We start from the raw sequence: 14,472 nt of genomic DNA on the forward strand, positions 1-14,472 counted from the left end.
TGTCTGATTTAAATGTGATATGGTTGAGCTACTAAAAACCATGCATCAAAAGATATACCTTTCTCTCCCTTCTTTTCGAGACCGCGTGATCTGATTAATTTCCAATGCTGTGAGCTTCTTTGCCACACGATACTGCCAGGTATAAAATGCTTCTTTCGAAGCTGCTATCACATGGGTTTTGGTCATTGCAACAAATAATGGTACTATTAAAAAGAGCATTAAGACAATTAAGTTAGTTACACAGAAACACAGAATGTTTGTGCTGCAAAGGAACTGAGTGAGCACTGCGTTCAGCCCCTCATTTCAGGCAATATACCTCACACACAGTCTCTGAAATCAAAAAAGAATCAAAAGCTTGTAGAACTATACAAAAACATTACATCAAAATGGATCAGAGATCTAAATGTAAGAGCTAAAACTGCAGAAGTCCGAGGGGAAAAAATTTAGGAATGATCTTTGTGACGGTGGATTAGACAAGAGTTCCTTAGATGTGACACTAAAAGCACAAGCAATGAAACAAAAAGGAGATAAACTGGACTTCATCAAATGAAAAACATTTGTGCTTCAAAAGACTTTTTTTCAAGATTTTATTTATTTGAGACAGAGAAAGATAGTGAGAGAAAGCATGAGCAGCGGGAAAGGGAGAAGCAGGGTCCCTGCTGAGAAGGAAACCCAGCAGGGGCCTCAATTCCAGGGCCCTGAGATCATGACGTGAGCAGAAGGCAGATGCTTAACCGACTAAGCCACCCAAGCACCCCAACATTTGTACTTCAAAGGACACCATCAAACAAGTGAAAAGATAACCCACAGAAGGAAATATTTATAAATCGTATATGTGATAAGGAATTGTTTCTAGACTATGTAAAGAGCTCTTACAATTCAATAATAAAAAGATAAATAGCCCAATTAAAAAATGGGCAAAAAAAAAAAAAGGAGCAAGATGGCAGAGGAGGAGAAGACCTAATTTTGTCTGATCCCAGGAATTCAGCTAGATAGTTATCAAACTATTCTGAACACCTACAAACTCAACAGGAGATCAAAGAAAAGAATAGCAGCGGGCGCCTGGGTGGCTCAGTGGTTTAAGCCGCTGCCTTCGGCTCAGGTCATGATCTCAGGGTCCTGGGATCAAGTCCCACATCAGACTCTCTGCTCAGCAGGGAGCCTGCTTCCCTCTCACTCTCTCTGCCTGCCTCTCTGCCTACTTATGATCTCTCTCTGTCAAATAAATGCATAAAATCTTAAAAAAAAAAAAAAAAGAAAAGAATAGCAGCAATTCTATGAACAGAAAAGTGACACTTTCTGGAAAGCAGGAAGTGCAGAGAAGTGAATCTGAGGCGATATTCCAGAAGATAGACCACCGGGGGAAGAAGCCTCCATCAGCCAGCTCCAGGCAAGTGAGAGAGCAGCGGAGCATGAAATCAGAACTTTTAGAAGTCTGCTCTGTGGAGGGACATCACTCCAGTGGCTAAGCAGGGGGTGGAGCCCTCTCTGGGACAGTGTGATCTCAAGACCCTCGGAGATCACAGAAAGACTGGGGGTGTCCGAGTGTGGCAGAGCTCCCCAGTATTAGAGCAGGAAAGCTGGCTGCAAAGACAGAGTCAAGGGGGGGGCTCTCAGCTAGAGGTTGCCATAAACCATGATCCAAGGCATAGACCACTGCTCTTTGAGCAGGGACCCCACAAGTGGTATATCTGGGGAGACCCCTCCCTTCCTCCACCAGGAAGAACAGTGCGGGAGTGCACTGCAGGAATCTTCTAGGTTTGGACACTCCAAACAAGGCCATGCGCCAGAACAGAAATGCTCGGTCACAGCCCAAGTGAGCACAAGTGTGGCGGGAGACCAGGGAGATGGGAGGGATTGACTACTTTTCTCTGAAGGCACACTGAGGAGTGGGCCCTGAGCTCTCAGCTCCTACGGGCCAGATATTGGGAAGCCACCATCCTCATTACCCTCCTCCAAAGCAGATTACTTAGCATGGCCCCTGACAAGGGCGGTGCAATTCGCCTTGGGCAGACATTTGAGAATCACAGCAACGGGCCCCTCCCCCAGAAGATCAGCAAGAATATCCAGCCAAGACCAAGGTTACTGATCAATGAGAACATCAAAACTCCAGCGCTAGGGAAATACAGCAAAGAGAATTCATGGCTTTTCCTCCCTGACTCTTCAGTCTTCCAAAGTTAAATTTTTTTTAATTTTCTTTATTTTTCTTTTTTAATTTTTTTTGAATTTATTGTCTTTCCTATTTTAACCAACATCTTAACACCTTTTTAAAAATCTTTTTTAATTTTCATTTTTATACTCATATTCTAACCCTTCATTGTACTTAATCTCATTTTTTGTATATATATATATATATATATATATATATATATATGTTTTTCTTTCTTTAAAATTTTGGGATACAGTTTCTTCTAACAGAACAAAATAAACCCTAAATCTAGTGTATGGCTTTGTGCTAGTCTCCTGCCTGATCATATTCTCTCTCTCTCTCTCTTTTTTTAATGTTTTTCCTTTCTTTGTTCAACCAACTTCTTATCAATTTCTTTTTTAGAATCTTTTTAAATTTTCATCTTCACAGTAACATTCCATCCATTCATTGTGTTTACCCTTTTGTGTGTGTGTGTGTGTGTGTGTGTGTGTGTATGCATATATATATATATTTTTCTTTCTTTCTTTAAAATTTTAGGAGGCAGTTTCTTCTAATAGACCAAAATACACCCAAAATCAAGTGTGTGGCTCTGTTCTATTCACCAGCCTGATCATACATTTTTTTTTTCCTTTCTTTTCCCCCTGGTTTTGGGTCTCTTCTGATTTGTTTAGTGTATATTTTTCTGGGGTTGTTGTTACCCTTTTAGCATTTTGTTCTCTCATTCACCTATTCTTCTCTGAACAAAACAACAAAGTGGAAAAACTCAACTCAAAAAAAAGAAAAAGAGGCGTACCAACTGCTAGGGACCTAATCAATAGGGACATAAATAAGATGTCAGAACTGGAGTTCAGAATGATGATTATAAAAATGCTAACTGGGCTTGAAAAATGCATAGAAGACACTAGAAAATCCCTTTCTGGAGAGATAAAAGAACTAAAATCTAACCAAGTTGAAATAAAAAAAGCTATTAATGAGGTGCAATAAAAAATGGAGGCTCTTACTGCTAGGACAAATGAGGCAGAAGAGAGAATTAGTGATATAGAAGACCAAAGGATGGAGAATAAAGAACCTGAGAAAAACAGAGATAAATAACTACTGGATCACAAGGGGAGAATTTGAGAGATAAGTGATACTGTAAGATGAAACAGTATTAGAATAACTGGGATCCCTTTATGGACATTGGGGAAGGTATGTGCTATGGTGAGTGCTGTGAAGTGTAAACCTGGCAATTCACAGACCTGTACCCCTGGGGCTAATAATACATTATATGTTTAAAAAAAAAAAGAAGAAGAAGAAGAATTGGGATCCCAGAAAAAGGGGGGTGGGCAGAAGGTATATTGGACCAAATTATAGAAGCGAACGTCCCTAATTTGGGGAAGGAAAAAGGCATCAAAATCCGGGAGGCACAGAGAACCCCCCCTCAAAAACAATAAAAATAGGTCAACACCTCGTCATGTAATTGTAAACCTAACAAGTCTCAGAGACAAAGAGAAAATCCTGAAAGCAGCTGGGGACAAGAGGTCTGTAACCTACAACAGTAGAAATATTAGATTGGCAGCAGACCTGTCCAAAGAGAACTGGCAGACCAGAAAGGACTGGCATGATATATTCAGAGCACTAAACGAGAAAAATATGCAGCCAAGAATACTATACTCAGCTAGGCTGTCATTGAAAATAGAAGGAGAAATAAAAAGCTTCCAGGACAAACAAAAACTGAAAGAATTCGCAAACACCAAACCAGCCCTATAGGAAATATTGAAAGGGGGTCCTCTAAGCAAAGAGAGAGCCTAAAAGTAACAAAGACCAAAAGGAACAGAGACAATGCACAGTAACAGTCACCTTACAGGCAATATAATGACACTAAATTCTTATCTTTCAGTAGTTAGTCTGAGTGTAAATGGGCTAAATGCCCAATCAAAAGACAAAGGGTATAAGAATGGATTAAAAAAACAAGACCCATAAATATGCTGTCTGCAAGAGACTCATTTTAGACCCAAAGAACCTCCAGATTTAAAGTGAGGTGGTGGAAAACAATTTACCATGCTAATGGACATCAAAAGAAAGATGGGGTGGCAATCCTTGTATCAGATAAATTGGATTGTAAGCTAGAGACTGTAATAAGAGATGAGGAAGGACAATATATCATACTTAAAGGGTCTGTACAACAAGAAGATCTAACAGTTTTAAATATCTATGTCCCTAACATGGGAGCAGCCAATTATATAAGCCAATTAATAACAAAATCAAAGAAACACATTGACAATAATACAATAATAGTAGGGGGCTTTAACATCCCTCCTCACTGAAGTGGACAGACCATCTAAGCAAAAGATCAACAAGGAAATAAAGGCTTCAAATGACAAATTGGACTAGATGGACATCACAGATATATTCAGAACATTCCACCCCAAAGCAACAGAATACACATTCTTCTCTAGTGCACATGGAACAATCTCCAGAATAGATCACATCCTGGGTCACAAATCAGGTTTCAACCAGTACCAAAAGAATGGGATCATTCCCTGGATATCTACAGACCACAAAGTTTTGAAACTAGAACTCAACCACAAAAGGAGAGTTGGAAAGAACTCAAATACATGGAGGTTAAAGAGCATCTTACCAAGAATGAATGGGTCAATCAGGAAATTAAAGAAGAATTTTAAAAATTCATGGAAACAAATGAAAATGAAAACACAACTGTTGAAAATCTTTGGGATGCATCAAAGGTGGTCCTAAGAGAAAAGTGTATAGGAATACAAGCCTTTCTCAAGAAACAAGAAAGGTCTCAAGTATGCAACCTAACCCTAGCTAAAAGAGCTGGAGAAAAAAGAGCAAATAAAGCCTAAACCCAGCAGAAGAAGAGATATAATAAAGATAAAAGAGATATAAAAAAAGATAAAAAAAATAAAGATAAAAGCAATGAAATAGAAACCAAAAGAACGAAAGAACAGATCAATGAAACCAGGAGCTGGTTCTTTGAAAGAATTAATAAGGGGCCTGGGTGGCTCAGTGGGTTAAAGCTTCTGCCTTCGGCTCAGGTCATGGTCCCAGGGTACTGTGGTCAAGCCCCACATGGGACTCTCTGCTCAGCAGGGAGCCTGCTTCCTCCTCTCTCTCTCTCTGCCTGCCTCTCTGCCTACTTGTGATCTCAGTCAAATAAATAAATAAAATCTTAAGAAAAAAAAAAAGATTGATAAACCCCTGGCCAGACTTACCAAAAAGGAAAGAGAAAGGACCCAAATTAATAAAATCATGACTGAAAGAGGAGAGATCACAACCAACACCCAAGAAATACAAACAATTATAAGAACATATTATGAGCAACTATATGTCAGCAAATTGGACAATCTGGAAGAAATTGATGCATTCCTTAAGACTATAAACTACCAAAACTGAACCAGGAAGAAACAGAAAACCTGAAAGACCCATAACCAGTAAGGAAATTGAAGCAGTAATCAAAAATCTCCCAACAACAAGAGCCCAGGCCCAGATGGCTTCCCAGGGAAATTCTACCAAACATTGAAAGAAGAATTAATACCTATTCTCCTGAAACTGTTACAAAAAATAGAAATGGAAAGAAAACTTCCAAGCTCATTTTATGAGTCCAGCATTACCTTGATCCCGAAACCCGAAAAAGACCCCATCAGAAAGGAGAATTACAGACCAATACCCCTGATGAACATGGATGCAAAAACTCTCACCAAAATACTAGCCAGTAGGATCCAAGAGTACACTGAAAGGATTATTCACTATGACCAAGTGGGATGTATTCCTGGGTTGCAAGGTTGGTTCAACATCCACAAATCAGTGTGATATAATACATTAATAAAAGAAAGAACAAGAACCATATGATACTCTCAATAGATGCTGAAAAAGCAATTGACAAAGTACAGCATCCTTTCCTGATCAAAACTCTTCACAGTGTAGGGGCGCCTGGGTGGCTCAGTGGGTTAAGCCTCTGCTTTTGGGTCAGGTCATGATTCCAGGGTCCTGGGATCAAGCCCTGCATTGGGCTCTCTGCTCAGCGGGGAGCCTGCATCTCCCTCTCTCTCTGCCTGCTGCTCTACCTCCTTGTGATCTCTCTCTCTCTCTCTGTCAAATAAATAAAATTTAAACAAACAAACAAACAAACAAAAAAACTCTTCACCATGTAGGGATAGAGGATACATATCTCAGTATCATAAAGGCCATCTATGAAAAACCCACAGTGAAGATCATTTTCAATGGAGAAAAACTGAGAGCTCTTCCCCTAAGGTCAGGAACATGGCAGGGATGTCCACTATCACCACTGCTATTTAACATGGAAGTAGTAGCCTCAGCAATCATACAACAAAAAGAAATAAAAGGCATCGAAATCGGCAAGGCAAAGAATTCAAGAAGGCAAAGAACTCACTCTTTGCAGATAATATGATACTTTCTGTGGAAAACCCAAAAGACTGTACTCCAAAACTGCTAGAACTCATACAGGAATTCAGTAAAGTGTCAGCATATAAAAGCAACGCACAGAAATCAGTTACACTTCTATACACCAACAACAAGAGAGAAGAAAGAGAAATTAAGGAGTCGATCCCATTCACAATTGCACCCAAAACCATAAGATACCTAGGAATAAATCTAACCAAAGAGGCAAAGAATCTGTACTCAGAAAACTATATAGTATTCATGAAAGGAATTGAGGAAAACACAAAGAAATGGAAAAACATTCCATGCTCATGGATTGGAAGAACAAATATTGTGAAAATATCTATGCCACCTAGAGCAATCTACACATATAATGCAATCCCTATCAAAATACCATCAACTTTTGGGGCGCCTGGGTGGCTCAATGGATTAAGCCACTGCCTTCAGCTCAGGTCATGATCTCAGGGTCCTGGGATCGAGCCCCGCATCGGGTTCTCTGCTCCACGGGGAGCCTGCTTCCTCCTCTCTCTCTGCCTGCCTCTCTGCCTACTTGTGATCTCTCTCTCTGTCAAATAAATAAATAAAATCTTAAAAAAAAAATACCATCAACTTTTTTCAAAGAAATGGGACAAATAATCCTAAAATTTATATAGAACCAGAAAAGACACTGAATAGCCAAAGGAATGTTAAAAAAGAAAACCAAAGCTGGCCGTGTCACAATTCCAGACTTCAAGCTCTACAAAGCTGCAATCATCAAAACAATATGGTATTGGCACAAAAACAAGACACATAGATCAATGGAACAGAACAGAGAGCCCATAAATGGACTCTCAACTCTATGGTCACTACGTTCCTTCAGCAAAGCAGGAAAGAAAAGTCCAATGGAAAAAAGTAGTCTCTTCAACAAATGGTGTTGGGAAAATTGGACAGCCACATACAGAAGAATGAAACTGTACCATTTCCTTACACCACACACAAAAATAGACTCAAAATGGATGAAAGACCTCAATGTGAGACAGGAATCCATCAAAATCCTTGAGGAGAACACGGGCAGCAACCTTTTCGACCTCAGCCACAGCAACTTCTTCCTAGAAACATCACCAAAGGCAAGAGAAGCAAAGACAAAATGAAGGACAAAATGGCAAGGGAAGCAAGGACAAAAATGAACTATTGGGACTTCATCAAGATAAAAAGCTTTTGCACAGCAAAGCAGTGAACAATACCAAAAGACACCTGACAGAATGGGAAAAGATATTTGCAAATGACGTTTCAGATAAAGGGCTAATATCCAAAATCTATAAAGAACTTATCAAACTCAACATCCAAAGAACAAAGAATTCAATCAAGAAATGGGCCGAAGGGGCACCTGGGTGTCTCAATGGGTTAAAACCTCTGCCTTTGGCTCAGGTCATGATCCCAGGGTCCTGGGATCGAGCCCTGCATTGGGCTCGCTGCTCCGCGGGGAGCCTGCTTCCTCTCTCTCTCTGCCTGCCTCTCTGCCTACTTGTGATCTGTCTGTCAAATAAATACATAAAATCTTAAAAAAAAAACAAACCACACAATTATCTTTAAAAAAAAGAAGAAGAAGAAGAAGAAGAAGAAGAAGAAGAAATAGGCCGAAGACATGAACAGACATTTCTCTAAGACATGGAAACGAAGACTCTCTAAGAAGACTTCCAAATGAAGAGGTGCTCAACATCACTGGACATCCGGGAAATACAAATCAAAACCACAATGAGATACCACCTCACACCAGTCAGAATGGCTAAAATTGACAAGTCAGGAAACGACAGATGCTGGCAAGGATGCGGAGAAAGGGGAACCCTCCTCCTCTGTTGATGGGACTGCAAGCTGGTGCAGCCACTCTGGAAAACAGCATGGAGGTTCCTCAAACAGTTGAAAATAGAGCTACCCTATGACCTAGCAATCGCACTACTGGGTATTTACCCTAAATATACAAACGTAGTGATCCGAAGGGGCACGTGCACCCGAATGTTTATAGCAGCAATGTCCACAACAGCCAAACTATAGAATGAGCCTAGATGTCCATCCACAGATGAATGGATAAAGAAAATGTAGTATATATACAATGGAATATTATGCAGCCATCAAAAAATTTTGCCATTTGCAATGACATGGATGGAACTAGCGGGTATTATGCTAAGGGAAATAAGTTAATCAGAGAAAGACAATTATCATACAATCTCACTGATGTGAAGAATTTAAGAAACAAGACAGAGGATGATAGGGGAAGGGAGGGAAAAATGAAACAAGACGAAACCAAAGAGGGAGACAAACCATAACAGACTCTTAATCTCAGGAAATAAACTGAGGGATCCCAGAGGGGAGGTAGGTGGGAGGGATGGAGTAGCTGGGTGAGGGACACTGGGGAAGGTATGTGCTATGGTGAGTGCTGTGAATTGTGTAAGACCGATGAATCACAGACCTGTACCCCTGAAACAAATAATACATTCTATGTTAATAAAAAAATAAAAAATAAAAATAGTAACAATTTTTAAAAATGGGCAAAAAATCTGAACAGACATTTCTCCAATGAAGATATATAAACAGCCAGCAAGCAAAGGAAAAGATGTTCAACAGCATTAGCCATCAAGCAAATGCAAATCAAAACCACAACGAGATACTACTTCTCTCCTGGCCAGAACCAAAAGACTAGCTAGACATTAATGAGTATTGCCAAGGATGTACAGAAATGGTAGGAAAATAAAGTGGTGCATCCACTTTGAAAAACAGTTTGGTGGGCGCCTGGGTGGCTCAGTGGTTTAGGCCGCTGCCTTCGGCTCAGGTCATGATCTCAGGGTCCTGGGATTGAGTCCCGCATCGGGCTCTCTGCTCGGCAGGGAGCCTGCTTCCCTCTCACTCTCTCTGCCTGCCTCTCTGCCTACTTGTGATCTCTCTCTGTCAAATAAATAAATAAAATATTAAAAAAAGAAAAACAGTTTGGCAATTTCTCCAAATGTTAAATACAGAGCTACCATATGCCCCAACAACTCCACTCCTAGGTATAGAACAAAGAGAAATGAAAACACATGTCCACACAAAAGTTCACACATAAATGTTCAGACAGCATTGTTTTGAATAGCCAAAAAGTAGAAATAGCCCAAATGTCCATTAACAGATGAATAGATAAATCAAATCCCACTCCTTCCTCCTGTACCCACTATTATTACTGCTTGGTTTGGGCCTGTATCCTTCCCTCTGATCTCACGTCTTATATTTCCTCATTAATTTAGAAAAGAAAATTCTCCAAGCCCCTTCCTAATTTTGGAAAATATTCTCCTAAACATGTAACTTTTTTTCATCTGTTCTGTTTTTCTTTTAATATTTTATTTATTTATTTGACAGAGAGAAAGAGAGAGAGCACAAGCAGGGAGCATGGAAGTCAGAGGGAGAGGGAGAAGCAGGCTCACCACTGAGCAAAGAGCCCTAAACAGGGCTTGATCCCAGGACCCCGGGATCATGACCTGAGCTGAAGGCAGACACTTAACCAACTGAGCCACTCAGGCGCCCCTTTCTGTTCTGTTTCTTAAAAAACACTTAATTAAGCTCCTACTGTGTACACTTTTTTTTTTCCAAAAGATTTTATTTATTTGACAGAGAGAGATCACATAGGCAGAGAGGAAGGCGGGTGGGTGGAGGGGAACAGGCTCCCTGCTGAGCAAAGAGCCTGATGCAGGGCTGGATTCCAGGACCCTGAGATCATGACCTGAGCCGAAGGTAGAGGCCTAACCCACTGAGCCACACAGGCGCCCCCTACTGTGTGCCCTTTGATGACACAGTCTTATGAAGACTATCTTAAAAACTTAAAAATGGAGAAATAAATAAGTAAAATAACTTGCCCATGGTCACAAAACAAACTAAACACCATAAAACTAAGCACGCACACACAAAATATACTAAAACAACAAAAAAATCCTTCATAAAGATCAGTTTCGTACCTATTTTCTAAACTCATGAATGATTAGAATAGTGTAAAACTTATGTTTTATTAAATATTAAGCAAAGTATTCATGTGGCCAGAATAAAGGAATGGTGTTAATAGCAGCTACCATTTATGGAGCTCTTGCCACAGTCCAAGGAGATATTTAAGGCAGTAAGAGACTTAGAAAGTGGACAAAGAATTAGAAACCAGCTAATGGTAAAATGTTAATTGAGTAGATTACCAACTTTGGGTTTCAAATTCAAGAATTTTTACATGCTAAGTAATTCAGTATAGTTAAATCATACTAAAAAAATTTTGTTTTCATCGTTAATTGTCAAGATTTTTCAATTCAAAACAGATACTATTGTTGAACTCTAGAGGGAGCCAGAAGATTTCCTATAGGGAACAAGGGGCTGAAAAGCTGTTCTGGTTAGAAGGGTAGCAAAGCCCTGGGGAGTGCGGAGTGGGATGAACTTGCACGCCAAGCCCAGGCTTTGCTCAGCTTTCTCTGACCCCCGCTCTGCACTAAATCCTAACACATTTGTTAAATGTTTAGTAAATTCTACCACAGACACTCTAATGCCAAATATTACGTCCTCAGTATGATATGAAGGAAAATCACAAACTTTTAAACTATTTTCTAATAAAATACAATTTTTCTTAAATATATAAAATTAGGGACGCCTGGGTGGCTCAGTTGGTTAAGTAGCTGCCTTCAGCTCAGGTCATGATCCCAGTGTGCTGGGATCGAGTCCCACATCGGGCTCCTTGCTCGGCAGGAAGCCTGCTTCTCCCTCTGCCTCTGCCGGCCGCTGTCTGCCTGTGCGCTCACGCTTGCTCTCTCTCTTCTCTCTCTCTCTCTCCTTCTCTGACAAATAAATAAAATCTTAAAAAATATATATATACATATATATATATATAAAATTATTCCTCTATCCACTGTTTACCTACAACTAAATTATATTCATGTTCCTTTCTCTTTTTTTAAGATTTTTTTATTTATTTGAGAGAGGTAGTAACAGAGATAGCAAGAAAGAGAACAAGTGGGGAGGAGAGGGACAAGCAGGCTCCCGCTGAGTAGGGAGCTCTACATGCGGCTCGATCCCAGGACCCTGGGACAGCGACCTGAGCTGAAGGCAGACGCTTAACCTACTGAGCCACCCAGGAGTCTGGTTCCTTTCTGATACATCTTAAATAATCACAATAACTAATTGTTAGCCTGATTAATTCAAAAGTGAAGTGTTAGTGGTTCAATGAAAGAGTCAGACTTTGAGATTCAAGCAACAGGTACTTGCTTAACTCTGTGGTCTTAGATAAATCACTTACTCTCTCTGAACCTCAGTTTACTCACTGCAACTGAAGATGATAATGCACCAACCTTAGAAAGCTGCTTAAAGATTAAAAGAGATAGTAAACATAAAGCACAGTGCAGTGCCTGGAATAGAATAAAGGCTTAATAATCACTTCAAAGCCAGTATTTATTGAATTTTATATATATACATATACGTATATGTATATATATATCAGTATACATTATAATATACTAATTATAATTACCAGCTATATACAATATGTAATTATGTTAATATATAATGAACATACTCCATAGTATCTATTTTTACTCACGCAACTACTCCATGAGGCAGGCACTATTATCTGCATGTAGCAGATGAAGACAGAAAGATGGAGGGATTACATAACTTGCCGAAGCACACAGCTGGGAAGTGGGAGAAGGTGGGACACAAGCCCTGTTCATCTGGCTCCAGAAGCCATGTCCTTAACCCCTATGCCATACAGCTTCTCATTAAGGGTTAATAAGAATTAGATGTGGTTACTATTATTGTCTTTACCTTTATTACCTACATAGGTTTTTATAACCAAATCACATACAAACCCACCGATCAATACAAAAAACAAATACAAATGTACCTGAAACATACATTCTTTTGAACCAGCAGGTAGTAATTTCAGCAAACTGATATGGGTAGATAATCCTATCTACAAAAATTGTGCTAGATCTACATTAAAAGATCTACCCGATCCAGGTGGATTTGTTCTTAGTTTCCTAGAACTAAACCTCCAGGAAAAAGAGTCCAAATTTTAACAGAACGTTTTAGAAAAAGAACACAACCAGGACAAAAGCACTCCATGTCCTTCTCAACTATTCATCATCTGGAAAAAAAATTTCAAATATCTAGAATGTTGGGGGAAAAAATTTTAAGAAAACAACAATCTCTTCAACAAATGGTGTTGGGAAAATTGGACAGCCACATGCAGAAGAATGAAACTGGACCACTCTTTTAAAACCATACACAAAAGTAAACTCAAAATGAATGAAAGACCTAAATGTGAGACAGGAATCCATCAAAATCCTAAGGAGAACACAGGCACCTCTTTGACATCAGCCATAGCAACTCCTTCCTAGACATGTCTCCAAAGGCAAGAGAAACAAAAGCAAAAATGAACTATTGGGACATCAAAATAAAAAACTTTTGCACAGCAAAGCAAACAGTCAACAAAACTAAAAGCAACCTACAGAATGGAAGAAGATATTTACAAATGTCTTATCAGATAAAGTACTAGTATCCATAAAGTATAGTGCTAGTATCTATAAAGCACTTATCAAACTCAACACCCAAAAAAACAAAAGTCCAGTAAGAAATGAGCAGAAGACATGAACAGACATTTCTCCAAAGACGTCCAAATGACCAACAGACACATGAAAAAATGCTCAACATTGCTCGGCATTAGGGAAATACAAATCAAAACCACAATGAGATACCACCTCACACCCGTCCGAATGGCTAAAATTAACAAGTCAGGAAACAACAGATGTTGGCGAGGATATGGAGAAAGGAGAACCCTCCTACACTCTTGGTGGGAATGCAAACTGGTGCAGCCACTCTGGAAAACAGTATGGAGGTTCCTTGGAATGTTAAAAATAGAGCTAACTTATGACCTAGCAATTGCACTACTAGGTATTTATCCAAAGGATGCAAACATAGTGATTTGAAGGGGCAGCCCAGAAGTCCATCAACAGATGAATGGATAAAAGAGATGCTGTGTGTACACGCGCGCGTGCACACGCACACACACACACACACGATGGAACATTACTCAGCCATCAAAAAGAATGAAATCTTGTCATTTGCAACAACAATGGATGGAACTAGAAGGTATTACACTAAGCAAGATAAGTTAGAGAAAAACAAATACCATATGATTTCACTCATATGGAATTTAAGAAACAAAACAAATGAACACAGGGGAAGGGAAGGAAAAATTAAATAAGATGAAAACCGAGAGAGAGGCAAACCATAAGAGACAGTGGACTCCAGGAAACAAACTGAGGGTTGCTGGAGGGGAGGTGGGTGGGGTATAACTGGGTGATGGGCATTACGGAGGGCACTTGATATAATGAACAACCAGGCATTATATGCAACTGATGAATCACTAAATTCTACCTCTGAAACTAATAAAAAAAAAATTATGCTTCCATTAACTGAACTTTGTAACATTAAGAAGCTGTAGTTACTAAGCAAGCAAAGATGTAAAATAACTTAAAACAATCTAGGAATTCACATATAAGTAAAACCTGCTTGTAATATTTTAATGCCGAGGCCTGAAATAAATGTCTACATCTGTAATGTTCCCCTACTTTTCTACTGATTCATTTCTCAGCCCCTTAAAGAGCTGGTAAACTGAAACTGCACTGACAGGTTTTCATCAAATTGCCTATTTCTAGATTATATGGAGGACTCAGTGCACGTGTTAGAGACCATCACTAGAAAGCCACTGACATGGTCCCACCAAAATGGCTAAAGGACAGGCACTTGGTACTTTCCAGGCACTTTCCATGCCTTCAATCCTCTGCAGATGCTGTTTTCTCTCCTTAAAAAGTCACCTGAAGAAATACTCATCTTCAAAATTCAGGTCAAATGAAATTAAGTAGGAAAGATGTCCCTGGTATCCTTACTCA

The 14,472-nt window shown here is 39.5% G+C and overlaps 1 protein-coding gene across 2 annotated transcripts in view; it reads right to left on the bottom strand.

Annotated features, from left to right (window-relative positions):
- Positions 1-14,472, bottom strand: part of WDR35 (WD repeat domain 35) — a 65,190-nt gene that overhangs the window by 25,298 nt on the left and 25,420 nt on the right. For both annotated transcript variants that reach the window (XM_045980041.1, XM_045980040.1), the window contains one exon: positions 59-203. In XM_045980041.1, the coding sequence (XP_045835997.1) occupies positions 59-203 (145 nt within the window). The remainder of the gene's footprint in view (positions 1-58; positions 204-14,472) is intronic.

Source organism: Meles meles, chromosome 15, assembly GCF_922984935.1.
Source record: "Meles meles chromosome 15, mMelMel3.1 paternal haplotype, whole genome shotgun sequence".
Taxonomy (NCBI): Eukaryota; Metazoa; Chordata; class Mammalia; order Carnivora; family Mustelidae; genus Meles; species Meles meles.